This window comes from Salarias fasciatus, chromosome 11 (genome assembly GCF_902148845.1).
Source record: "Salarias fasciatus chromosome 11, fSalaFa1.1, whole genome shotgun sequence".
Taxonomy (NCBI): domain Eukaryota; kingdom Metazoa; phylum Chordata; class Actinopteri; order Blenniiformes; family Blenniidae; genus Salarias; species Salarias fasciatus.
Window position 1 is genome coordinate 12,167,875 of NC_043755.1, and position 27,568 is coordinate 12,195,442.

Below are 27,568 nucleotides of genomic sequence, written 5' to 3' on the forward strand. Positions count from 1 at the left end.
CATGTTTCCTTTTTCTAAAGAACAGCAAATATTCCAACACAGACAGCTAATCCGAGAGATCAATGATGTAACGGTCAATCCATCCATCAATTGTCTAAGCCGCTTGTCCTTCTCAATCCCAGCTGCTGTGGGCGAGGGCGGGGTCACCCTGGACAGGTCACCCGTCTGTCGCAGGGCCAACACATACAGGCAGACAACCATTCACACCTAGGGCGACAAATTAACCTTACATGCATGTTTTTGGACTTTGGGAGGAAGCCGGAGAACCCGGAGGGAACCCACGCACACATGCAAACTCCACACAGAAAGGCCCCGAGTCCAAGCTGGTATTTGAGCCCAGGACCTTCTTGCTGTGAGGCAAGAGCACTAATCACTGCACCACCGTGCGGCAAAACCAAGATACAATAGTCAATCCTAGCTACCTTACTGCCGTTAAAAGCAACACTGGTAATAAGGTTAATTTCTGAAAATATACATGAGGAAGGCTGCAAGATGCTAAATAATCAACGCTGGTAAACAATGGGCGTTGGTGTTAAGGCTCATATCCTATCACGTAACTGGTCTTGATGTGTTTTCCCTGTGATGCACTGGTGACCGGTGTGTATCCTGCCTTTGTCTGCTCGGATCATCTTCAGCACCCTGCGACACCAGGCTGCATAAAGCAGCATAGAAGATGAGTGGCTCGACGGTATAGATTTGCTGTACAGTTAAGAGTTCTTTATATGAGCTGGCATCTGTTTTGAGTGTTTTATTCTCAGAGCAGGAAAATATTTCAAACGCTTTCTATTGGTATAAATCTCCATGTCTGCCTCAGCGGGATTCCTGTCCAGGCAGTACGACTGAAACACTTTATCATTAATATATACAGGGAAAGCTGCGTGAGTCCCCACGGAGGGGAACGGGGACCAGCTGTCCCCTTACCTTTGATGGTATAAGTCCCTGCAGCATGTTTATGCACTGCATAATGACAAAGGCTTCCAGCATGTCCATCTTGAACTCCAGCGACTGCACGCTGAAGCGGTACAGTTCCGAGAAGGAGGAAGAGAAGAGGCCTCTCAGTACCGACGCCTCCTGCGGTGATCGTTTCTTCAACCAGCCCTGGGAGCACGAAGACGAAGCACAAATGAAGACTGAAATAAATCCTTCTTTTCTTCACCTCAGTGGGTCCACTCACCTCCAGTATGGGGCTCCAGCTGAGCACAGAGGAGCTCATGAACACCATGCCGTTCCGCGAGACGGTGGCCGGGGAAGCATTGTCGATGTTGTGGGGCTCAAAAACCACTTTACAGTTGGGAGCCATCGGGATGCGATCTCCATTTGCCAGAGTGAGAGTTTTGTTGTCGTCCAAAACCGAGTTCAGGTTTTCAATCCAGATGGCATCTACTGGTCCATCCAGCACGATCCAGATGTGCTCACCTGAGAGAGAAATCAATAATGTTCCTTTATGTCAAAATGAAAACAACAGAAATTGGTGTATTCACCCATTTTTAGAAAGATATATGATATTCAAAGTATTAAAAATGCTTTCAATCTCATATCCATCTGCAAAATAAACTAAAGATTGAATTTAACAGTTAATACTTTCATGTCTGTCTTGTCTCAACAAAATCAGAATTTATGGACAAGAACTTCATGTTTGAGTTATCGTGTTCTTCAATCTTGCTCTGAGATATCTGACTGGAATGCTCCTGTCCTGAACCCAACATTTTTTTTTTAGTTTGATGCATCTGAACCTGGAGCGGCTATTTATCATAATTTTGTGTTGATTTGTGACTTTTTTCTTTTTTCATTTTTAGGAGAATTCAACCATGAACTGAAGCCTTTCATGACTCCTTACTGACGACTCATCAAAGCAACAAACTGCACCTTTATGCAGGGAGCAGCTGCATCAGGACACACAGATTTCCTATTCCCACAGACATGCATGCAAACATTTGAACCCATAGAAGCACATTTCGTCACATAAAAGCAAGCGCTCATATATTCATAATGTTGCCCACATCTATTTTTAATATTGTGTGTGATTTCAGAGTAGAGGGATATAAGTGCTGTTAATTATGCTTTGAACTATACAACATATGCCACTGTGTATGTAGATAATTTTATCAAGTTTTCACACACACACTTCACTCATGGTAACATAATTGTAGGTGCGTGGACAGACAAACCGACCTTTCTTGGCTCTCAGTGTTTTCCTCCAAAGCGTAGAAAAGATGCCATCTGTCCAGTCGTTTGTTGCCACATCTAGTCGACCAAACATCTGGGGTGCTGTGATGGCTTTGGGGTTCATGCGCATCTCTCTGTGAGGCTCACCACACTCTGGAGCAGACATTTATAGCTGACATAAACTACTCACTCAAAGGTTTTTGACTGTAAAAACAAACTTTTTACTTTTTTTTTTGTTTCTTTTTCCTAAAATAGTACACACACACGCAATGACCCTACCTGTCATGGCTTTCATTAGTGTTTGAATGCACGTTGTTTTCCCAGCACCGCTGGGACCCAGTGCCATCATGCCATGTCGAACTCTTTGAGTCTCGAACAACTGGATCACCTTCAGCTTCCAGGGAGGGTGGATGATCAGACCTGCATCCTCCACCTGCAGCAATAAACATGAACATCTGAGGTTTCAAAGGGATTTACAGGCAGTAATAAATTAAAATCAAGTCATATGATGTATCCCACATGATAACAACACACTGAACTCCACACACATTTTAAGACACTATAAATAAAGTTTATGCTACCATGGTCGTGAAAATGGAAATGGAATTGAAAGAGACATAAAAACACTTCATCCTTGCAAACCTCGTGAAAGCTCTTCCTCACTCCCTCCTACCTGTTTGTCAATGGCAGCCTCGAGTTTGGGGTAACCTGCTTTATCAAGCTGGATGCTCGGAAAAAGGTCTTCAATCAGACTCAGGAAGAGCGGCTCATCCTCATCAATCTAAAAAGAAATATGCGAGCATCGTATGTTTGAAGAAAAACACAAATTCACATCAAAGACTTATCTATAAACTCTTTATCAGCAGCAATTCACAGTATTAATCCAAATAATTAAGAAAGGGTATTGAATGACAATAAGCTGACAAGGTGGGGCTGCTGATAACCAGGGATTAATTTTGAACAGCACGGGGGGCGTGGAAAAACTGATTAACTTGCGGTTTATATAGGGGGGTTGAGAAGCCGGTTATTAAGTGTTGTACATTAACAAGCAGTGCGAATGCTTTAAAATGCTGCTTATATAGCTTTGCATGGCAGTGAGTGTCAGGGTTAATGTTTTTTCCAGTGTGTTTTTTGTAAACTTCTCTCGTTCAGCCTCCTTGACTTCTGTTCGATTGCTCTTCGTTGCCCTGGTGTCTTTCACCTGTTCCTGATAGTGAGATTGTCTGCATCTGGTGGCTGCAGGATAAGTTGAGCCTCTGGGTGACAGTTCATCTGAGTTCTGTTTCTCTGGGCTGTTGTTCCAGCATTTCTCTGTATTTTTTGTTCTGTCATAAAAGGTGTTTCTGTTTCAGCACCTGCTGTGTCTGGCATTTGAGCCCCTCACACACCTGCGACAGTGAGGACAATGCAATATTCTCTGTGGCAATGAACTGATATTTACACATTTTAACAGCCTTTTGATACCATGTGTGTTCAAAACAGGAGTGTCCAAACATTTTCTGTTGAGGAAAATGCATGTGCTGAAAATGCATATGTAAACAAATTTATCCGGGGCAGGGACACTCAATAGATAGGTCTGCCATTTTTGATGACCACACATTTCTTTAATTACCTATATTTTTTCCCTTTAATTTTCACACCACACTTTTCCTAGAAATGTATCAAAATGTATGTATTCATTAGTTTAAGACTGGTCAAACTCACAAGACAATGTTGTTAATTGCAAGATTATTATGGGGTCCAGATCTGTATCATCGAGATGAAATCAGCCTACAGGCACAGTTTGGATGAAACTCCTGTTTTCGAAAATGTCTAAAGTCATACAAACCTTTCTTTAGCCTTATAGAAAGGGCTACCATTTTTAATTTGAATGTTTTCCTTTTATCATTAATGAAATTACTGAGTCATTTCTATTAAATGCATGAATGTCTGCTGCATATGAAACAAACAGAACAAACGTTATCCATTTAAAGCTGCGTTTCACACATCCTAGACTGACCAGTTTGGACAGATTCATGTCCCTCAGGACCCTCATGACAATGGTGGACTCTGTGTCACTGGGGTTGGCTCGCTTGGCTGCTCCCAGTGTTCGCAGAACTGACAGAATGTTCCGCAGGCCAAAGTCGTAGTGAACCTGCACAATCACAGAAAGCACTTTGCTGTCATGGGTAGCTTTGTACAACACTGTGTGGAATGAAAATCTCTATGGTATCTTCTAGCCAGATGACAGAGGCGCATCAAACGTAAATGAAACACAGACGTTATATAAACATACTGGCTTGGAGGTCAACTTCTTCTTCTTCTTTTTTTTTTTTTTTACCTGCTTTGAGAGTTGCTCCTCACACAGCTTGTAAAGCGTAAAGAATTTCCGAGCCAGCTCCATGTTGTCGATGAACCCACAACTGGCCAGTTTCACCCGAATAATGATTTGACGGTCAGGAACCATCATGGCCACGGAGCGGAAGTTGATTTTCAGGTTCTCAGGAAGCTCCTGACGACCTGCATAACCTGGGTTCTGTTTTCACACGGAAATAAATTAGGAGTTTAGGTATTAAAAAAAAAAAAAAAAAAAAAGCAATGCAGCTAAATGAAATCTGTTTCTGTAAAATACAGCATATGTACACCACATGTGAACAATTTCTTTCAGCTTCTAAGTAATAGTGCATGATGTCTAGAATATAATTAATGTGCATAGCAAAACAGAATCTCTCAGCTAGTTACTGCAAACCCCTGTAGACCGAGGTTCACTGTTTCACGCCTGCCTTTGATTACAGTGTCGAGGCACATATGGGGGTATATATATACATACAGCTATACACACACACACACACACACACACACACACACACACACACACACACACACACACACACACATACATATGGGCGCGAAAACACACACCCACATAGATCTGAGGTGAGAAACTGAACCGGCTCACCACAGGAGAGAATTACTGTGTTTTCTGTTTAATGACTTGCTGTGGGATATCAGCTGCACTTAATGAGATGAAGTCATTTTTTCACAAGAAGAGCGTGACAAATTGGTCCTGCTACTATTATCACTTACTTGGATAAACTGCTGAATGGTAAATATTGTAATAACTAATTGTTTTGAATCGGTCGCTTCAAGATAAAATTCCTTCATTATTATAGTGTGCAGGCTATTTGGCTGTAGAATATGTGATGCTTTAAACAAAACAAAACAAAAAAAAAAACAGGTTTAGCTTCCAGTGAAAAAGACTGGTTGACATTTTTAAGCATTCTAAAACAGCTATTTGATACATTGTGAAAGCTGTTTCAGAATTGAGTGTATCCGGGTGACACGGACTCAAATCCCTTCCAATCACTCAAAAAAAGAATAGGAATGAAGACCGCTCTACATCTGGGTAACATGGCGCAGTTGTGTTGCTGACCATGGTGAGGAAGATTCCAAACTCGGGGTTCATGTCCACACTGTCTCCGTCAGTGAAGATGAAGCTCCGGCGACGCTCTTTCTTGCAGGTGAGAACTATTGCGATCTGCTGGGCTGCTACAGACAGCACCGGGAGGTCAATCCGGTTAAACTCATCAAAACAGCCCCACGAGCCGGACTGGGCCAGACCTGGAAATCACACACACACACACACTCAGACACAAATTCATCCTGGTAGACATCGATCAGTGGAATGTCGTATGTTACTTTTCTTTTCTTTACTTTTACTGTTACCTTTAAATATCCTTCCCAAGCCTCTGAAGTCCATTTGATCAGAACAGTTGAAGACCACAACATACTTCCCCAAGCAGCGGCCCATGTCCTTGGTGGTCTCAGTTTTTCCTGAATGAGGTAAAATGCAGCTACTGGTGAAAAACTGTGTGATGAAGAGACTGATCCTGTTCTTCATTTTAATGTGAATTTGATTTGTATCTTTTCAGTTAAACTAGAGAATGTGCCAGGCTGGTATTTCTTTTCTTCCTATCAATGCAACATATTATCTGTTTCAAAACCTTTTTGTTCATTTCACGATCTTGCATTGCTACTAAACCAGCTAAATGTTATGCATGCAAGGTCCCAATTTTTAATTACAAAATTCCACAACACTACCTTATCCTGTGCCAGATGTGTAATCATACCTCTTTACAGTAAAAATCAGTTAACTTAAAATGTGTAGATTCATACCTGTCCCCGCTGGACCGGCAGGCGCTCCTCCCATACTCATCCCCAGAGCCTGGGCCAAGGTGATGTAACACCTGTTCAAATGAAGATACAAACTTTCTTAACCACACATTCACTCTATCAACAAAGCTTTTTTTTCCTCCCCGTTTCTGTTCAACTTCATTTGTCAAACCCCAAAACACAGACGATGGGATTCCCGACAGGGAGGCTGGAGGCCAGGCACATTGAGGATGCGCTCGCTTTGAAGCAAATGGATCGTCCTGTGAATAGTAAGTTGCCGAGGATGACTGATAGCGGGACCTGAGCGTGTCCCGGCTCAACCTCGGTCTCGGTTGCCATTGCATAGCTGACCTCCAGTGACAAATCATTGTAAAATGGGACTCCTGGCATATTTTCTGTCCTTCAACAAGTCTTTCTTTCGCTTCAGTGTGGTTCAAGTATACCTTTATAACTCTGACTCATAGACGATAACTCTGACTCAGCAGCAGAGACCATGGAGAAAAGAAATAGAAAGAAAGACGGTGAGTGACAAAAAGGGGAACAAAGAATAGTCATTTTAACTGAGGAGAATGAATCATACAGCAAATTGAGGCAGAGAGAGATGGCAGAGGGAAAATCAGGGCCGTCTTTGTGCCTTTGGCCATAAGGCCAACATGCCACTTCTTTGGAGAGCTGCTGTCTGATGACTGGTAACTCTCTCTCCCCCCGCTGTTGTCCCTTTGCATCTGCTTCTCCATGTCTCTCATCCTTTTTTCTCTCTGTCTGCTCTCATATTTCTCCGCCAGTGTCTGTTAGTCTGACACTGTGTTTATTTTTTTTTTCCCAGTGATACTTCTGCCTCGCTCCCTTGTCTCATCCTGTCCGTCCGTCTCTGTCAGTCATATCTCCTGTCAGTGACAGAGGTGGCGGTCACGGTGCGAGAGAGCCTGCTGCTGCTGTCCAATCCAATCCCTTCCCACCACTGACACTTGTTAGTCAAAATAACTAATTGAAAGAACTCTCACTCGCGCTCAGGTGGAACAGGCAAACTCCACACAGACCTGAATGAAGTCAGAATTACTATTTTTTAAATCAGTATTATATTAAGTAAAAAAAAATGTAATGCAGACAAAATAAAAAAGGTATTTTCTTTTTTGTTCTTTTCAGGCAAGCAGGCTTATCATCTTATTATCTTATACATGAATTACATTTTTTACCAAGACGGCCTACTTTTCTGAAGAGAAGGGAAGAGAAAATACTTCTGAAAGTCATTACTTGTCATGAGGCAAGCGGGGTGTAGCTTGAGTCCAGAGTTAATCACATGTGCATCACTCTGAGGGGAGACGAGGCAGCTTGGAAACACATTTATCTCATATGTTTCATCAGGCCTGTCAACATCATTAACAATGCAGAATAAGGACTGATGTTCACACCGGAGGGAGGGCTTTAACCAGATATATCGTTAAAAATGTACCTTTATGAGAATGTGTGTGTGGATTTATGAGTTGTTCTTTACCTGTCAGTCAAAGGAGTAATGACAAGCCTTTCAGTGCAACCTAAGAATTCGTTCTGGTAGACGAAGCCCACGTCGGTGATGTTGATGATCATCTTATCGGAGTCCTCGTTGAAGTAGAAACGGCACTGCTTCAGCCACTCGAAATCACTGGTGCTTTTGACATGCAGCCGACACTGCGGGGAGAAAGAGTCAAATCGTGACGGGGAAAAGAGTGATAAAGGAGGACAGGAAGAGAGAGGAGGAGACATTTATATTTGAAGGAGAGAAAAGGGCAGATAAAAGACGGTGAGGGAGAAAATGAGAAATTGCAGGGCGTCGTTCAGGAGGTGATGTGAGACGAGAGATGAAGGTGGGATCAAAGATGCAGGCAGGGATGGAAGGGCAGAATTCATGAAGGGGGCATGGGATGATGGGAAGGGTCCTTTGAAAAGGTGGAGAAAAAAGGAGTCACAGGTGGAGGGATGGCGAAGCAGCAGAAGAGACAGGCCAAAGGATGAAAATGCCATGAAAGGAAGGCGAAGACACAAACTCCAAATCAATTGAGAAGAAGCAGTTAAACAAGAAACAGGTGAGAAGAACAGATGGGGAGAAATAATTATAAGAGAAAACAGGGGGAAAATTAAACATAAGGGGAAAAAAACTAAGGTCACTCTTGTTATATCTATAATGGAAAAATGCAAGGACTTACAGGTCAGCTATAACCCCACACACAATGCAACAAGCATGACAATGAGACACAAAATATAAAAAAAAGCACTAACTTCATGAGAACCTCTCTGACCCCTTTAACATCTGAAATCCTCATTTAATTCCACGTCGTCGAAGAGCGTGTTGATTATGATTTAAGTTAACCGGCTTTAGCCTGCGTCAGAACTGGAGTTTCAAAGACAGCCCTTTCTTTCCTGAGTATTACTTCGCTTCCATTAAAATAGTTTGGACAACTTCTGATAGAACTAAGAGAGCTCTTTGCAGTAAACATATTTGTTATTCACAGCCGCAGAGAGTCTGAATATTAAACATGTTTTACAAAGTGCTCGCTATCTTCAGCAGAAGATTCTAGATGTACAGAACAGAAATTGCAAAAAGCTTGTGTCTGTAGCTGCGCGCACACACATTAAGCTGTCACGATATTTATGTTATGACGGCTCAGTTTTTAATTATGCAAAACTCACACTAAGCCTTTGGGAATCATGCTTGCTTAGTTGAGGTTTATTACCAGTTCTCACTGCTTACGTAGCACTTTTCCATCTCCTGTTTACAAACAACAGAACTTTTACAGTTTTAATGCAGAACATGATGACAACCCTGATAATTCATTGGCATCAAACAGTCAAAGGATTCCATCAATTCAAAGCTAATCTAATTTAATGTAATTTGTGCCACTGTAGTTTTGTGTTCTTCTCTGCATGAGACACACTGTGTCAGTTTTTTCAATCTCTTTAACGGTCAATAATTTTCTCACCAGCTCATCAAATATGTCTCTCTGATGAACATGGATTGTGATGAGGGTCTCGTATTTGGTCCTCTCCACAGCCTCCAAGTCTCTTGTGGTCATATCGATCAGTGTATTCAGCAGATCGAGGAACAGCTGGTTGGTTTTCGCCATGATCCGCCGGTCGTATCTGGCATTGGACAGAGCCTCCTCGGAGTCTCTCGTCCATATCATCTGGATACCCAGCAACCCAACCTAGATCAAGAACAATATCTTCCATGATGTTCGACATGCACTGATAACTTTTAAAAATGTAACAGCATGTTGAAGAGCTGCAGCTTGGAATCCAGCCAACACCTACTTGAGCTGGGAAGGAATTGAGGAAGTCAATCAGCTGGAAGCCAGAGTCCTGGACGGTCAGGGCAGCCTGTCGGATCACCAGGTGCAACGACCTCTGAGACTCTTTCAGCAGAGCATTGAGCCACACTTCCACATTTCCCTCTGCCGTGACGGGACGGTCCAGCTCGACGGTCTCCCCCTCTCGGGACAACACGGCCAGAATACGGTCATATATCTAAGAAAGAAGAAATACTCCTGTGAATAACCAATAGCTGTAATTTCCTACAAACAAAGCTGAGCGTTTCTCACAGTTTAACACCAGCAAGTAGTTTCGTGTAAAGTTCACCTTGTCATGGAATCGCACACATTTGATGTTGTCAAAGACATTGAGGAGATGAGCTTGGATGGTGTGAGAGTCTGAGGCCTGACCCAGGATCTCCAGCAAAGCCGGATCAGACACAAAGAAGAAACGAGGAAATAACAAACGCTTCTTCTCCAAATAGCTGTTTGAAAAGAGATTAAAAATATATATATATATTTCCAAGAGTTTTATAGCGTCAGACGAACAATACATCAAAGTGGGATGTTTCAGATTTTTAAAGAAGAACCTAACAGAGTGAACAATTAGTGGCTGTACATTTTCCACAGGAAACTTCCATATAGCTTTAACACCGTGAGGTTATCAATATTTTAGTCCCTTGCACTCACCCTGTCAGTGACTTCTGGCAGATCTCCAGCTGCTCGAGGAGGTGAGGAAGCAGCTGTCCCATGGTCTCGTCTCCCACGCATGACTGGACCACGTTGGGCATTTCGTGGGCTCGCATCATGATCTTCACCCATGATTTGTCGATGTTAGAGAACCGCTTTGCTTCCTAGAATAATGATAAAGTCAGTCAATCAACCTCAACATCAGAGGCTGGGTCATTACAAAAAAAAAACCAAGCTGGTGTGGAAATTAATAATTTCCTTAACTTCAAAAAGATTATTTCAACGATTACAGACCATATTAAAGATAAAAATTGGATCAATTCTCCATACTCTACCTTCGGTAGCTGTTTAGCAATGTCTCCACCCACAAACACAGCCTCCAGATAGATCCAAAGGTTCTGGACAGTCATCCAGTGTTCGATGATGTCGGTTGTGTTGGAGAGATTCTGAACCCACTTCTGAATCTGGGCTTTAAACGGAGTGTTGTACCTGAGGGGTGAATCAGTATGCAATCTCTACATTTAGACACACACTGGCGGGGGGGGCTTTCAGAGCAGACAGGGCAATCTGATTACATTCATTAGGCCGACAGTGGTGCACAATCCTGTAGGGCCACAGCTCTGAATATTTTATATACCCTTTCCTGCTCCGACACACCTCAGTCTTTCTGCAGAGCTCATTGATGAAACATTCAATAGACTCGGGGGCGTCGGGGCAGTGAAGCCTTGTTCTCATCAGATATCTGTCATTGACGCTCATGTGGATGCTGCATACCTGTTGCTCATAAGGGAGCCTAAAATCATTAGGCTGTCCTCCATGCTGGTGATGATCTCTGATGTGCTGTCTCCTCTCAGGAGCAGCTCTCCGCGGGTTTTGAAGTTGGCAAACGTAAAAGTCTTGTTGTCCCACTCAGCAATCACTTGCTTCAGCTTCTGCTCAATATCACGTTCTTTCACAGCACTGATGCAGATGTCCTGCATAAAAAAAACACCATAATATGACATTTTTCTTCAGAACAAAACCACTCACTGAACTGAGACAAGTAAGAATGACATTTATATATAAATGTTAATTCAATTAACTGTACTTAATACATACAATCAATAATAAAAAAATCTATTTGAGAAAATAGACAAACTTTTCTCAACTCTACATGTTGTTTTCAAGGTGTGTTATATAGCCTGTATGTGTGGATTTGACAAAAATCAAAATATTCCTTTTTCATTTTGTGTGAATTATGCACTTTTTTGTTAATCACACACAGTTTACTGTTCAGTCTTACCTCAATTTCCTCTTTATATTTGAGCAGAGGAGCCTCCATGATGTTTCTCAACTTGAACGTATCTGTTTCCACTTCAAATGTATGTCCAGTGACCTGCACCCAGTGTCACGAATTAAACATCTTTAAATAATATCAATAAAAATCTAAATTACAATTATTGTGTTTTGCCAACCTCAGTAATTCTCTTCCAGTGACGAGTCATCATCGCTTTGTTAGTCATGAGTTCCAGCAGGGGGCAGCACTCACTGAATTCGTCGATAGTCTTCTTCAGGTCCAGGAAGGCCTGCCACTCCTTCAGGGCGCGAGGCAGCTTGCGACACCTGGTGGTTGATGGAGGAAAACAATCCTTACCAAAGGAGAGATGTTTTCCCATTTGGCATCTAAAAGGCTGAAATAGAACTGGTCTTTTTTGAAGTGAACATGACTGATACTGGTGGGAAAATAATCAAATTGCAAAATGTTTAAGCATGGAAAAAAAAAACAGTTTGTAGTCCCAAAGACTATTTATACAGTAAATTCCATGACAAATAAAGGTGCAGCCTGAGTCTATGGTGAAGCTGCAAAGAAAATGAGAAAAAGGATGATAGAAAGGGTGATTAGAAGTGTTTTGAAAAGTGGAAAATTCAGGGGTGGCATTGAAACCATTATTCTTAACAGTGTGCCTTTGCACCTTGGAAAGAATTGCAATGCATGTTATGTAATTTAAGCTCTGTAGGTCAGTCACTATGAAGTAGTGAGACAAACTTTTACAAAATGCTGCATGACAACACCAAGATCTGAAATTAACAGATTTATGATCAATTACATTACTGCATCTGTAACATTACATCTGATATTTAATTGTTTGATTACATAACATTTACTTTGCACATGACTGTGGAACAAGTGGAAAAATGCCCCCAAAGTTTGTTGAGTCTTCAAGCCAATATTATCGTTGACAGTGAGGTGATATTTTCACCTCGTGAACCTCAGAAGTTTAAGTATCAGAATTATTGTGCATTGTTCTAAAGCCTAAAATAGCTCATTCAGAACTGACAGCCAGAATACATGCTAGAGGAAGAAGCTGTAGCGGAGCCAGAGTGGGGGCAAGGGGGCGGTCGCCTCAGGGCCCATAAGCTCATAGGGCCCCGTTTTATGTGATGTGTTCACATTTACTCGTAAATAAATTCTTATAATAAAATGTGCAGTGTGTGCGAGAAGGTATACGCATATGATTGTGGGCTCCAATTTGCCAATTCTTACATTATGACTGTCCATGAATGCATCAGAGCTGTAAGCCAGCGCTGATTGGCTGTGCGGCATGAACGAGTTTTTTCTTTTGCACTTGATCTGAACTCTTTGGAGAGAAGTTCAACAGTATGCTATGCTAGCCGCTAGCAATACTACCCAAAACCTAACATCGGAGCCATCGGTGAGTCAGTGAAACCTTCAAAAATATTGTCTTTATCAGAATGCTGTGGTCTTAAACACCTGCCTATTTGAAGGTGCCTTGTGTTGCCCTCAACTATAAGAGACCGCCGAGTCTATCTTTTTTCTAATATACGTGAATTCCAAAAGATATAGATAGCTGTGTTTATATCTAGCTGAATAGATTGTGTAATTTTAGACCAGCTGTGTTCATTTTATATTTAAACTGTATCAAAGACGGTACAGATTTAGCCCGTGAGTTTTTAATCTGACTTTTCAGCACCATGGACAGCGAACGCTCTGAGATTGACACGTACCGTAAGGGCCTGTTGAGAATGCTCCGCCCCCTCTGTACTGAGACCCACGCTCTGCCTCTGGGAAGAAGCTTTTCCTTCATATTGATCTCTTACATCAACACATGGACCACTTGTAATTACTAACTTCTAATCTTCAACTACTTTATTGTTATCAATGAAGAAAACAGGAAGTGAAACTCTTCACTGTCCTCCAGTTTAAGTTGTTTAGCTTGCACTCACTGGACCTTTTTCTCCGTCAGGGGAAAATAAAGAGGAAGGACGGAGTTCAAAGAAAAGCTCGATTGGTAAAAAAAAAAAAAAAAAAAAAAAAAAAAAAATCATGCAATACATAATGAAAAAACATCTCAACAACTCCAGTGAAAGAGCTATTTATGTAGTCCTGAGGGCATCTACTCACAAATGAAAAACACTTTACTTGTTTTTTTCTCATTCAAATATTTTAATTTGTTTAAGTCAGACTGCATCTGCAGCAAATGACAGCTTGATTTGTATGCACGACAGCTACTTTTTCACTTCACTCTAGTGTTGTTTGTTACAAGATCAACAGAGTGCATGATCTTTAGGCACTATAAATGTGCACAACTCTGGGGGGAGAAAAGCTGTTCAATACTGTAGCTTAAGGTGCCTGCATTTCCTTTTATAACAAATGAACCTACTAACCTTGTCTGGAAGTCCAGCAGCTCATTATTGATCCTCTCAATGTGGATGTCAGCCCAAAGAATGTCATAGTAACCGTTAACCGTTTCAATGACGTTGTTGTAAAGGCCGTACAGTTTTTGCAACAGAGTCAGCTGCTTCCTGATCTCCAGCAGCTGAGGATGCTGGGTAACAGGCAGCCCGAACAGTTCCTCTCCACCTGTGTAAGTGATGTATTTCCTAAACAGATTATCAAATCGGTTCTGAAGGAGAAAAGGGTAACAAGAGTCAGTTCAGAGGGGGAAAATACAATTACAATAAATTATTCTTACATTATGCTCATATTAAGTAAATACTGCTTTTAGTTGTTGCTTAGCTGAAGAAAAAGACATTAAATAAATACAAATACCGTTCCTTACAGACAAGCAAACAGTCATTAACGCACCTGGAACATAATGAGTCTATCACTGGCATCCTGAGGAGCTAAACCCACCACCATAGGACCGTCCTGCGAAAGAGAAACACGTCAGTCGTTTAGCAATATGTCTCAATCAACCTACAACACTAAAGTGTCCCTTAAATCGCTGTATCCATACACTTATCACTTTGTCTTTACCTTGTCATAATCATGGTAAAAGTGTTGGCAGTCCTCAAGGAACGTCCCCACGTTGCTGAGCAGCTCTCCTCTGAAGTTGGGCTGCAGGGACACCAGCTCGTTCTGTACCTCTGTGCTGCGGGACAGGAGCTTTTCCCAGGTGTAGCGCAGAGTGTCCACCTTATCCGCCTCCTCTTTGGCCACCATCAGTTCATATTTGTGGAACATGGCATAGGACTCCTATGTGGAAAACGTGAGATGCTAAGCAATCCTTGTGACATTGAGCGGTCCATGTACTGACACAACTGATTTGATACATGAGGTGAAAACTCTTACTAGAAAAGACAATTTAAACTCTCCAGTTGTACTGTATAAGACATGTGAGACTATGCTGTACCTCTACAGGTCCAACTTGAAAATCAATAGATATCTGGTGCTCCCTGATTTCTTTGAGTGCTGCCATGGCGATCCGGATGTCGTCCAGATCTTTGATTTGTCGATTTAGCTTTTTTCCTGCTTCGTCTACAAAAGCAAAGATTTGCTCCATCTCCGAGCGATATTTCCTGTTACAGGCGAGTCCGTAATCCACAATCCAGTTCTTGGTTTCAGCAGTGAGGGACATCTTCAGAGACGCTAGCACAAAATCAGAAACTGTGAGATTCAGAGACGTAACTATCTGAAAGTCATGTAAGCACCAGTTCTGCGGCTCTGCCTGACCTGTAAACAGGGCCAAGGCTCCAACAATAATGTAGTCCGGCTCAGAGTTGATCTCCTGCTCCAGATCTCGATAGAAGAGGATCTGACTCTCAAACTCTGACAGCAGAGGACTCCCCTGGACAAATCTATTAAAAGGCAAACAAGACACAAATTGGTAAAGGATTGGCACAACGGTCTTCTAGTATTTGAATATCATTTATTAAGTTCAACGTGCTTCCGCATGGTGTCTTCACGATCCTTTCTCCAGATGTGATGGTAATGACTGAAATGCTCAAGCGACCTTACAACTTCCTGTATATTTAAAAAAAAAAAAAATCAAAAAGCACAATAAATAGACCTACTGAACAGAATAAAGTCAAATAAAACATTTAACAGATGATAACAAGGCGTGTTTTGATTTCTTACTGATTCTATCAATTATAGCATATTTCTATAAATAATGAATATCTAAGTAGATCAGTCTCCATTTACCTTTTTGGTAGAGATGATCGATGTGCCGAGAACAGACACAAGTTTGACTATCTCCTTGTTCTCAGACACACTCTTGTAGTAATTTTTGACTTGAAATGGGAGGGCCTGGATCACTGATGCTGAAATATCTGAGATGCTGCCATCTGGAAAGCAACAGAATGATTACTGTGACAAACAGAAGGTATCTAAACATGGACACACCTTCAGGCCTGTTGCATAAAATTGCATAAAAAGAAGACGCTGATGCAAAAGTGAGCAAACGGAGTCCATAAAAGTCAGTATCACAGATATTGTGGAATATTCAATAGGAATAATGATTTTTCAAAAAATTACTCTTTCGGTTTTCTTTTCAAATTATTGCAGTTTTTAATAGTAGTTGGCTGATTCTTTCAAAAACTCTTGACATAAAACTAAAAGTTGATGTCCCTTACAGCCAAAGGGCCCTAAAACTTTATCACCCGTTGAGCATTTTAATCCATTAACCATTTGAAAACCTCTGTGGGACATAAAAGAAAGGGCTGTTTGACTTGAATGTAAATTTAAAATTATTTCATTTTACTGGCACTTAGAAAATGTAACTTGTCCTTTGATGTGAAAGCTTTGCTCTAGGGTTATATGACTGAGTGATGAAAATGTTATGAATATTGCAATGTGAGCAATTTGAATTGAAGAGAAATCCAGCTTATTGTTGTTCAGAGCAAAAAGCTGTGCTTCTGTCCTGTTATACCGGCCAGACTCCGGTACGTTGTCGCTCCATCCTCTGATTCACTCTCCGAACTGTCTTGTTTGAGCGCTGCCATACGTCTCTCATTCATTTTTCTCTGAAAAACAAAACAAAAATAATTGCTCATCACCTCATCTGCCAAACCAAAGTGTTTTATATATATATATACATATATATATTTGGAACAGTGATGAAACTCACCTTAGATATCCTTTCTTTGCTCCACTGACTGACTCCTTTGCTGACACTGACGACACACTCCACGGCCCGGCTGAGAGCCTGCTGCACTTCCTCCAGAGCTGGAACGATGGCGATGTTCGGGATGGACAGTGTCACATCCACTCTGAAGATCGCCTGCTCGCCACTGCTCCTGCCACGGCTCGGAGAGTCACTTTCACCTGTAGGGGAAGAGCTTTAAAGACTGACGTTTGACTTGATCAAAACAGGATGGCCCCTAATTTTTGCCTTGGGAGGGTCACATTCATATTTTCAGCTTTATTCTACAGACCTTAATGTTAGTGCATTAGATCATTAGAACTATAGGAACTTTTGTTCAAATCCACATGCTGAAAGCTACAGAAATTGTGCACTCAGGGAATCATCATAGTTTTTATTTCTCTAATACATTATATTCAAAACAATAATAATAATAAAATTATCAGATTTCTCCCCTCCAAAAAATCAGGCTGTTTAAAAATCTTCATTAGTTGTAAACTTTTCTAAACACTCTTTCATTGCACTCAAAACATGGGGATTCCTATGATTTCCTTTTTTCTTTTTCTTGTTTTTAAGAGTCTTTACAGGTTTTTTGTTGTTCTGGCCACTGAAGTAATTTCATTTTAATAGTTATTCTGAGAGATTATTGATACTGGGTGCTTGTCATTTATAGTGTGTGAAACATTAATGTAAATAAGAAAGCAGAAATACATTCCCTTTACAGCGAGCCAAGGCTCACCTATGAAATGCACTAATGAGGAGGTATGGATGCGCTTGCGCAGCATCTCCAGGGTGTTGCGTGTCACTCTGAGCAAGGCATCCACATTACGGTGATTGAAGTGCGAGAGCAGCTCCTGGGCTTCCTCCTCCATCACCTCCATCAGATCCCTCTTCTTCTTCTTTTTCATTAGAGGTGAGGAAGGACCGACGCTAGCAGGAGGCACCAGTGTGTTTCTGGAGAAAAGGCGTCCCTCTGAACGCCCCTCCTCTTCACCTGAGGAGGAAACACATTTAGAATAATTTTTTTTAATGAACAATTCTCCTGGATTTGTTGCAGAGTTCTTATTAGTTGAGCAATATTCATTTTTATCATTAAAGTTGTATGAAAAAGTAGTAATGTTATTCATGTCACATATTGACCTGGTCACCTTTTGCAAATTAAATTGAACTTTATCCCTTTGTATTGTATCTGATCTTGTAAAGAAAATGTGGGGATACCTTCACTGTCAACGTGGTCAATGGTTTTGCTTTCAGTGCAGCTTTCCTCTTCAACTTTGTCGACCTCTTCTTTTTGGCTGTGGTCGAACTCAAGCAGCATGTTGATCAGTTCATTCGCAGCCTCCTCCACTTGTGAGCTCTTCACATGGAGATTTTGAGCCTGTTTAATGCACAGGTCCTATAGACATATTTAAAGTTAGAGGATGGTGAGTTTGATGAAAGGATTAATGCAGTTGCACAGCAACTTTTCTTAAGAATTTACCTTGGTCGTACGAACAAACTCGTCACATGTGACTGGTTCGTCCTCTGGCAGAGCGCAGAGTGTGGCTACGCTCATCTCCTGCAGCACTGCATCAATCCTGAATTCAACCAAATCATTCACCCGGTCCAGCAACAGCTCCAGGTCAACTGGAGACACGGAGAAACATAAGAAAGTGAGGGACTCATGTAGAAACAACATAAAAATATATATAATTTTTGAAAAAAGATGGCAAAGGATGTTTCTAAAGGACTTGCTTGTGGCAACAAAACTAGTGAATCCATTATGTAAATCCATTATGCAAATTTCATTACATGCCGACTGTGCTGAGTTGCAGGATGTTTTAAGTGTCAGCATGTGAGACATTGATCACACAGGATTTTTTTCTGCTTACCCAATGCCTTGTCAATGCGGCTGAGATACTTCTCTATGTTCAGAGATGTCCAGTTAAGGGAGGTCAAACCTGGCTGTATAGCCTCATCCACCTGCCAAGAACGTGATGCATTTGGTGACAATGCACTTTGTACAGTGGCTGGCATGCACACACAGTTCCATTCTGACAGAGATTCATGAGCCAGAAGAAAAGCTTGCTTTACAAAAACTGAAACCGATATCGATGTTTCCAGATACCTAAAAATGGTTCAAGTCAAGCAAGTTGTTTGGTCCCAGCAGTCATTAGAAGTTGTTCCTCAACACAGCCTTACCTTGGCTACATGCGGTGTGGTCAGCTGCGCAAAAGCACTCTGGATCTTTGCCCGCACTCTTTTGTTCTCAGTCAGCATTAGCTAAAAGAGAAAACATGTCAGCATAGTTCATGTATTTCAGCAGAGGCTGAAACAGCTCTGAGTCTGAAATTTTTATTCAAAGTTGGGGAGATATGAATTCCAGTATACTTGATTTGTTCACCTGTTACAGGTGAACAAATCAAATCAGTTTGCAATGTGACCTACTTAGTATGAGATAAATGAAGTTGTTGAAAGATAGACATAGCCACCTGCAATGTTTTGTAGTTTTTCTTGAAGATTTCCTGCTTCTGTTGCAGCAGTGCAGCAAAGGGAGGGATTTCCAAATCCATCCTCATCATGCAGTTCACCTCCCGAATCTGAGTCAGAATCTCTGGATCAAAGTTGACAAACAGTTCTCCTGTCTCTGGAGACCGGACCAGCAGGGAGGCCTGCAGGCCCACCCTGGCTTCCTCCATCTGTGCAGAACATATCAAGTTATCACGCTGGAACAAAACCAACTGGTAGAGGAGAGATTTACTGTGAGCAACTGTCTTATAGAGTCGAATTCCCTGAATGTTTTACATTTTTCATCCAGTTGTGATGGTAGAGCATCTCAAACTCCAAGAGGACCCTCGCTACTCTGTTGAAGTTCCTGATGATCTTTTTAGCCTCAGGTGTCGAAAGAACTCCTGGATGCTACATGGGACGATGGACAGAGAAAGACTGAATGATCTGGAAGAAAGTTACTGTCTCCAGTTAAACAAACCAAAGACTGGAGTACCTGCTGAAAGAGATCCATGGGACCCTGGATTTGGGTGTACAGCTGTCGCACCCACTTGATCCGACCTGCGACCGGAGGCAAGTCCCTGCTGATGGGAGGATCCAGTTTCTGCTTCAGGTAGATGCGGGAAACCATTTCAATGTCCCGGCCGTAATTCTGCAGAATGCGCTGATACCGCTCATCAATACCGAGATCTGGGATTCCCAATCTGTTCTCAGTGGATGCAGAAACACAAATGTTAGATTGTCATCAGGTTTAATGAAGTATTAATAAGCATTTAACAATGTGTTACCTTTCAAATTTTTTCAACACATTCAGTGCTCTTTCTGTATTTTGAATCTTTTCAAAGGTGCTATCCATGAAACTCTTCAGCTGTTTCTGAAAACACAAACATCGTTGACAGAACAGACTGTGAAGTAATATCGCATCATGAGTTTGACTAACATATCCTTGCTCTGAGGTTTGAAAAACCTTTGATTGTGCAGTCTATCACATGGATAAAGGTTCACAAAAGTTCCATCCATTCAACCAAATCGAATAGGGAAAGACTGGAAAAATGCAATCCACCTGTGTAATTCCATTGTGCTCATAGTTTCCCAGATGGCTGTATAGGTGTTTAAGTGTAGCTTTTGTACAGTTGTTGCATTTTATGCTCTTGTAAATGTAGCTTCTGTATAGAGTTATTATTCTGTAGGAGAATGTATAAAATCTCACCGAGAGCACTAAATTGGCCAGCTCTGATTTCCAACTTAAAATGCATTTAGTTTTTCATTACTGAATGGATGATTGTAATTGATATTTCATTTCAAATCAGTTAATTCATCATCTTTCTTGCATTCATTTGTTTGAAATTATCTTCAAGCGAAGAAAGTGAAAGGGAGCTGCATGTGGCCTGCAGGCCACCAGCTGCCTATGTCTCTGGGATTATGAAGTACAGTAACAAGTCTAATTAGTTATTAAATGAATGTTACCTATACAGCGTGTTTCACTGTTCAGTGGGCTCAGAGATTTTTTCTCTTTTAGTCACATTCGCATTTACACACTCACACACCAATGGCGACAGCTGCTCTGCACTGGGAGCAGCATGGAGTGCCCGAGGACATCAGATCAGGCTCAAACCACCAACCTTGAGACTGGCGCTACCAGACCGGGCTCCGCCGCTCCTGCAGTGTACTTACATGGAGCTCAGCAGTGCTTTTGCAGAATTCCTCATAGTCAACATCAAAGTCGGTTTTTCTGTGGTCGAGGAAACTGTAGTGTTTTTTCTTCATGTTCAGCACAATAGCCTGGCAATACAGATATTTTATTTTTTAATCACAAATTCAAAAGAATCTCAAAATGTGCTTAACTGTTGCTGTAAACCCCAGTGAGACAATGCTCAACAGATATGATTCCCACTGTGGAGCTGTATCATGGAAAGACCCTGGTTACCTTAGCTGTCAAGTTAATTACTGTGATAAAATAAAGTGTACATTTACATACATAATACATGTAACACCAGGTCTTAAAGCTTACAATTAATTATTGATTGACTGTAAAGCGAGCAGACACTTCCTCCAAAGGAGAGGTCACCAATCCCTTTTAATTTGGCTCCATTTAGTTATTTAGACGATAAAAAGACCAGTGAAATTCCAATGGACAATCTGAGCAGCATGACAAACACACAGTTAGTGATTACAAATCTGATCGCTAATCAAGACCATTAGAAATATATTTTAATTACATCTCAAAGGAATGAGAGCTGTTGTGCAGCACGTTCCCATTTCACAAAATATGGAACCAGAAACCAATGAAGACGTTACAGAGAGCCTCTTTAATGTAAATAGTGGTTGTTGCTATGAATTGTAGCCTCATCATGAAATGCTAAATAGGTTAGATGTTCATCTGGGACAGCTTTGGAAATGAAGTACCAATATGCTGACGCCTTCCAGATGCCAGCTGATAACCATCCAATCTTTTTACATGAATCACGGAGGTGAGTGAGTGTGATAGCTGTCTGCAACAATGAATCAAACCACAGTGCAGGAGACAGGATCCACGGATATGAGGGCTGAGCACCAATAATCCCCACAATTCAAAGAATACAGGGATTTTTGATGTTTTCAGAAGAGAAAAGCAAAGAGGGGAACTCCCTTTGCCTTTCCCTGAGGGATCCAGAGAGCCTGAGAGCCCGAAAAAGTACTATATTTAATTCTATATATATAATATATAGAGAACATGACGACATACCATTTTGAAATGCATGCATGTTGTTATTTTAGAGTTTAGTCACATGGTAATAGAGGGAACCATTAGTGCAAATAAAAAGAAGCATGCACTAAGTTATGTCTTATTTACTATGTGTACAATATCTGTGGATCTAATGTGGAAAACATAAAAACACAAACTTAATGAAAATCAAATATTAGCAACACATTTTGAAGTGGTTTGTTTATGGCATATGCGGTTAGTATATTTAAAGTATTACAGAATTATTCATGCAATAAAATGATACTGCGATGCCGTCACTTCCGGTTCACCTGATCTGGCACTCGCTGAGAACAAACTCTCTTGGTGGGTGTTTTACTAGAGAGGCTGCAGGATGAATTGTCTGCATTTGTTCTGTTTCCAAACTTAATTCTGTACTTTTTCATTTCTGAGTATAGCAGAGGTGGCTTGAAGTGTTTACAAATCAAACAACCACTTTGAAAATAAGATGTTTCATATATTTTTGGTGTTTGTGAGTGAGAGAGGGAGATAGAATGTATGAATGTAAAGCATATCACAACTTCCACAAGCAAAAATCTGCTGTTTGCTGTCTGCAATATGGTGAATACTATTAGAAGGAGAGAAATAACCTGACTGAAAGTGGAATACTACTTTTTCAGTAAATATTCTTTAAATAATAAGCTGTTTATATGGCAACTTGAAAGAGACTTTTCTTTTAAATCTTTTTTTTTTTTTATTTATTTACTCTCAACAAAAAATGTCCCATCATGGGAAGAAGGGTCCCATTTGCTCCCATTCGCATTTTGCCTCTGCACTGCTTGAATCCAACGTTCTCGTGTGGAAAAACATGAAAGGAAATTTTTCCCTCATTCTTAATATTGTGGTTTCAACAGCCAAAGGCAAGAAATACGCATCTTCTTTTTAAGTCTGATTGTCTTGTGTGTCTAATCTATGCGTTGCATCGTTTGTACGCAGCAACGTAGCGACGTCGTGCATTTGTTTTCATCGAGTACTTCTGAACCGGAAGTAGGTGCAATGTCCCTCATATAACTTTCAATTTTTTTCAACAGCTAACTACTAAAATGTACCATGCAGTAGTACATGCTGAAGAAGACTGAAGCATTACCTCCCATTTCCCCTGCATTTCTGCAGTCTGTACATCCAAGGAAGCAGAAACAAACAGATGGTTCACATCAATACACTCTCCAGGGACGCCTCAACACACAAGCTACTGTATATTCATACAGCAGGCTCAAATATTTCTTCTCTATAATTGACGGCATGGCAAGAAAAAAAAATTGTAATAAACCCAATCTTTTTCACAATACGAAAAACCAGCAGAAATGATATAATTTGTCACTGTGAAGAAAGAGGTCCACATTTAAGGAGCTCTCTCAGTGCACTCTTCTGAGCCTCACTGATAATGCCCCATCTGAATATCTCAAAATATAGAACTATAAACTATTTTTGTCTGTTTATTCCATCTTATCTGTGAATGGACTTGCAGTCAAGAAACATATGGTTTGATAAAGATACCTGTTGCACAAGCATTCAGCTGTCATGTATCACATTTAATATCAATAGAAAATGGGAGCAATACGGGCTCAGCTGGTCAGCAGTGACTCTTCATCACTAAATGGAGCCACTCTCTGCACTAGCAAGATGCTTTGACAACAGTCCCATCTAATAATGAATACTCACTTGAAACCTGGTGGCCATGGTCTCCAGTCCTTCTATCTTTGAGTCCTGCAGAGCGGAGTAGGTGGAAATGGTACCGAACATTTCTAGGATCTTGTTGAGCCGCCGCTGGAATGTGTCAAACTTCCCGAAAATGTACATCTCGCTGAAGTCAAACTGCCTCTCTGTGGGAGTCTGTTCCAGCTTCTGTTTGGTTTTGTGAAAACATCGTTGGTACTCCTGAATTAATACGGCAAAGACAGATTGAGATGACAGTTACATTTCCATTCTTTATTCATGACACAGTTAATTTACTGATAATAGCCTATACACATATTACCTTAAAAAAATTCTACCTATTTGGGTAAAATACACATATTCTCAATAGAAAGACATCGACCTTCACGTGGCATACAGCACACTCAGCTCATAAGAGCTGCTCAGTACCTGGTTCAGGTGGATGGCAGCTTTGATTTTGTCAGCAACAACCTGTTGCGGTTGGTCCCATATTGAAGTGGAACCATTATTGGTGATGTAAGCCTTACATGATGTGATCATCTGGTTTGTTACCTGCAGAGACACATGAACATGATTATAACAAAAAGGGTTTTTTTTTTTAATCGTAAATGGATTTCACTCATACAGCATTTTTCCACCACTTGAGCAGTCCTCAAAACACTTGACATTGTTCATCACATTCATCTGTTCACACACATCAGTGGCGGTGGCTGTCATGCAAGGTGATCAGTCAATCCACTGAGTTTGGGGTTCAGTGTCTTGAAGGATACTTCATCAGGTGGACAGATTTGGAATCAAGCCTGCAACCTTCTAATTGAGAGATGGCCCACTCTACCGACGCTCTACCCAGAGCCACAACGTCCCCACATGGTAGCCATTTAGAGTTTATACAATCAAGTTTTAATAAATTAGAGCAGTTGGTAAAAGTGTTCTACAAAAAAAAAAAAAAAAAAAAATTCAAAGAAGGAAAGGAATTGATGTCAAGGAAGCAAGCTACCAATTAAATCCTGTTTATATGTAAAAATGATAGAAAATTGTAAATCCTTTCGGGCATCATTGTGTTTTTTAATGTTGGGCTGAAATACTGCAGTAATGCCCTCCAGAAGCAATAGCATTATATTTATTTTCCTTCCATTTTGTTTTAAATTCAGCAAAAACAATTTTCGTTGCCTTTCAAAATGATCATATTTAGTCTATAAGTACCTTAGCTGACTCTCATTGCTAATTGTAAATGCAGTCCTTCTTAAATAATGTTGCATTTTCGTCCCTACCTTCACAAAAAGTGATGTGATCTTCTCTGATGTGTTGTAATAGCGAGATATACTGTGAATCATCCTGATCGCATTGATCAGGCCCGGGATCGCATCAACCATCGACACCTGAAAGGACAAAATTTCTTGCTGAACTTTCTGAACATTTTCCCGACTAAATCACATGTAAAAGACATATACTATTATTAATCAAGTACTCTGCTCAGGGATCACAGCAAGTTTTCTTACAGGGTCACTGTTGTAGAGGGGATCGCAGAATTTCTCCAGGCTATAGAGGTATTTGACATTGTCTTTGGCCTCGTTGGCTGCATCAGTGATCCGTGTGTCCAGTTCCCGCCATACCTAGACCAAACACAGTCCCATTACATAATTATCATTACACCTTCTATGATGAAAACAGTGAAAAGAAGATACTCTAGTCAAACAGAAATTGCATTTATTAAATCAGAAAAATCTTTTGATTGACAGCTGTGGAATTGTTTCTGACCTTTATGAGCTTGGACTTGGCCAGTAGGAGCACGCCCAGTACGGCTCTGACGTCAGGAGTCTTCAGCTGGTCCAGTAAGTAGTTGAAACGGGACATCCGCTTCTTCCAGTGGTCGAGCTCAGCCCGAGGGCCCAGGTCGTCGGCCTCCTTTCTGAGCTGGTCGCTCTCAGCTAGAACCTGGAGAACACCGATACTTTACGCGCACTTCTCACTTGTGTGGTTTATCCTTCCCTTTCTGCGACCTACACACACTCCATGTACGAGTATTTATAGCGATGTGGCCTTCCTCCTTTAACATTAGCATACAGAAGTGGCTTTCAAGCCTCCTCTGGGGAGCTTCATCTGGGGGGCGCCATAGAAATTCTGAGGTTTGCAGCAGAATGTACAAGAAAAGATCATGATGAAAAGTTTAATTAATTTCAAAATATTACATCAAAACAGATTTTTCTTTAGAAAGGAATTAAAATCGTCCTCTCGTCCTTCCACACTTTGAAAACCCCCTGATAAAATGTTGATGCTCAATTATGCTGCATAAAATTTTGTGCTGAATGTGTATTGAGAAAAATCCCATTGACAAATGTTCACAGGCAGGTTTAAAACTATTTTCAGGATGAATATACATATTAAGTACTGGTTGTTTCAGTTTTATTTAATTTTAGCAAATATCTAGTTAATTTTTTTTGTCTTGACATGTTCTGCATTTAGCAACCTTAGTTCTTCATTTCTTTTTTTTTTAAATTCTCTTTCAAAATCTGACCGTGAGCTTCTGCAGTCTGCACGGTACACATCCAGTGTGAGGATGAACAGTGACTTCGATACACTTGAGAACACTGCCTTACGTGTTCTATCTGTTTGATCCAAACTTTCATGCAGGCCTCAATCTTTTCCGTGGTTTCTGAGCTGTTGGCTGCCGCCGTGTAGTCCGATGGACTCTTCAGCAGCCGCAAGTCAAAGGCATCGCACTCTTTCAAAGTAACCTGAAACGAAAGCCGTGAAGGAACGCATTTTTCTTTTGATGTCTGTAAATCATTTGCGTGCGGATACAGATGAGTGTTCTTAGCTTTTATTTGTCCATTATGTTTATTAGGGAACAAACCAAAGGAGTCATATAGCTCATGCTTCCTACCTTTTCTTGCAGACTCTCCTGTGCTCCAGCCAGAACGGACACAAAGCCCTCCAGAGAGCATACGAAGTCCTGTTTGACAGCCTGGGCCTGGGGACTGGCCAGCTCGCCCCAACCGTGGTTCATCTTCCTCAGTGTGGGGATAAAGATCTCGGAAAGCAGCTGCTCCACACTTTTTAACAGACCCACCTTCGTTGTGTCCAACATGTTGAAATTTACTTCCTGAGAAAAAGGTAAGCACATATAAAGACCCATGAAACAAGATGAAACTGTTTAGAAAGTATCTTCGAAGTGACAGTAAATGTTGTGTCCAGCCCTGCTGTAACTTGTGAGCAATATAAAGCTCCAGTGGGAAGCGATTCACCACAGACAGCTCCGGTTTCTTTTGTAACTTCATCATTTCATCATTATTTCACTCCATATCTTTAAAAACAGCCCCCAACAGGACAAAGATCTGAATGTACGCAAATGAGCTGTGACCACAGGATGAATGAACATACTCAAGTTTGCGATTGACTCACAGTTCATGGATGCATCGCAACAGGCCAACTGTGGATGTTTGGTTATTGTTTTTTATTTGTTTTTGGGTTTTTTTTGTTATCGATCAAGTTCCTCTTAAAAATAGTTATATTTGAACACAAATAATAATGACTTCAGTTTGATTTTAAAAATATAACAAACTCTTTAGCATTTAAACAAAAAATAAAAAGAATAAAAAATAAAAAAAACAAGAAAAAGTTTGTCCCTTAAGTTATTTACATGGCCACTAGGAGACACTAGATTTTGAAATGTATTGCTTTTAATTTGGGGCATGAGTTAATGACCAGTGCGCTGGTTTCCTAGGGAATGACAATCTGAATCACAAAGTGAGTTTTAACCCTATTGGGCCTCTTTTCAACATGTTGGGGTGGAAAGACAAGGATTGGTGGTTTGATAAAATTTGGGCTGATTTTCACAATACTATTTGGTGTGTATTTAGAAACTATTTCCACCCACTTCCAAATCTTCCCAAAGCACCACTCAGCATGATATATGACAATATGAGCCAGATGGACGATAACGCCTAGCGTCGTAAACCAGCCCCGCCCACTCCTCATCCACGTTTGGATTTTGGCGCTGGGGAGGCCCCAGCTCCAAAATGAAA

The 27,568-nt window shown here is 41.0% G+C and overlaps 1 protein-coding gene across 1 annotated transcript in view; it reads right to left on the reverse strand.

Annotated features, from left to right (window-relative positions):
* dnah5 (dynein, axonemal, heavy chain 5) overlaps positions 1 to 27,568 on the reverse strand; it is a 76,091-nt gene that overhangs the window by 39,972 nt on the left and 8,551 nt on the right. Inside the window, exons 5-50 of the mRNA XM_030101949.1 lie at positions 26,428 to 26,646; positions 26,141 to 26,278; positions 25,302 to 25,478; positions 25,043 to 25,156; positions 24,815 to 24,922; positions 23,973 to 24,095; positions 23,550 to 23,765; positions 22,975 to 23,001; positions 20,819 to 20,926; positions 19,933 to 20,018; positions 19,641 to 19,848; positions 19,442 to 19,555; positions 19,129 to 19,335; positions 18,839 to 18,919; positions 18,529 to 18,619; positions 18,138 to 18,283; positions 17,876 to 18,053; positions 17,397 to 17,651; positions 16,643 to 16,839; positions 16,445 to 16,538; positions 15,718 to 15,860; positions 15,461 to 15,537; positions 15,247 to 15,371; positions 14,927 to 15,162; positions 14,551 to 14,769; positions 14,380 to 14,442; positions 13,959 to 14,197; positions 11,747 to 11,894; positions 11,575 to 11,667; positions 11,067 to 11,266; positions 10,628 to 10,781; positions 10,293 to 10,456; positions 9,931 to 10,087; positions 9,607 to 9,819; positions 9,276 to 9,500; positions 7,814 to 7,986; positions 6,322 to 6,392; positions 5,872 to 5,979; positions 5,579 to 5,766; positions 4,487 to 4,681; positions 4,166 to 4,300; positions 2,840 to 2,947; positions 2,446 to 2,599; positions 2,173 to 2,319; positions 1,175 to 1,416; positions 922 to 1,098 (exon numbers count right to left, since the gene is read on the reverse strand). Coding sequence (XP_029957809.1) covers positions 922 to 1,098; positions 1,175 to 1,416; positions 2,173 to 2,319; positions 2,446 to 2,599; positions 2,840 to 2,947; positions 4,166 to 4,300; positions 4,487 to 4,681; positions 5,579 to 5,766; positions 5,872 to 5,979; positions 6,322 to 6,392; positions 7,814 to 7,986; positions 9,276 to 9,500; positions 9,607 to 9,819; positions 9,931 to 10,087; positions 10,293 to 10,456; positions 10,628 to 10,781; positions 11,067 to 11,266; positions 11,575 to 11,667; positions 11,747 to 11,894; positions 13,959 to 14,197; positions 14,380 to 14,442; positions 14,551 to 14,769; positions 14,927 to 15,162; positions 15,247 to 15,371; positions 15,461 to 15,537; positions 15,718 to 15,860; positions 16,445 to 16,538; positions 16,643 to 16,839; positions 17,397 to 17,651; positions 17,876 to 18,053; positions 18,138 to 18,283; positions 18,529 to 18,619; positions 18,839 to 18,919; positions 19,129 to 19,335; positions 19,442 to 19,555; positions 19,641 to 19,848; positions 19,933 to 20,018; positions 20,819 to 20,926; positions 22,975 to 23,001; positions 23,550 to 23,765; positions 23,973 to 24,095; positions 24,815 to 24,922; positions 25,043 to 25,156; positions 25,302 to 25,478; positions 26,141 to 26,278; positions 26,428 to 26,646 — 7,041 coding nt within the window. The remainder of the gene's footprint in view (positions 1 to 921; positions 1,099 to 1,174; positions 1,417 to 2,172; positions 2,320 to 2,445; positions 2,600 to 2,839; positions 2,948 to 4,165; positions 4,301 to 4,486; positions 4,682 to 5,578; positions 5,767 to 5,871; positions 5,980 to 6,321; positions 6,393 to 7,813; positions 7,987 to 9,275; positions 9,501 to 9,606; positions 9,820 to 9,930; positions 10,088 to 10,292; positions 10,457 to 10,627; positions 10,782 to 11,066; positions 11,267 to 11,574; positions 11,668 to 11,746; positions 11,895 to 13,958; positions 14,198 to 14,379; positions 14,443 to 14,550; positions 14,770 to 14,926; positions 15,163 to 15,246; positions 15,372 to 15,460; positions 15,538 to 15,717; positions 15,861 to 16,444; positions 16,539 to 16,642; positions 16,840 to 17,396; positions 17,652 to 17,875; positions 18,054 to 18,137; positions 18,284 to 18,528; positions 18,620 to 18,838; positions 18,920 to 19,128; positions 19,336 to 19,441; positions 19,556 to 19,640; positions 19,849 to 19,932; positions 20,019 to 20,818; positions 20,927 to 22,974; positions 23,002 to 23,549; positions 23,766 to 23,972; positions 24,096 to 24,814; positions 24,923 to 25,042; positions 25,157 to 25,301; positions 25,479 to 26,140; positions 26,279 to 26,427; positions 26,647 to 27,568) is intronic.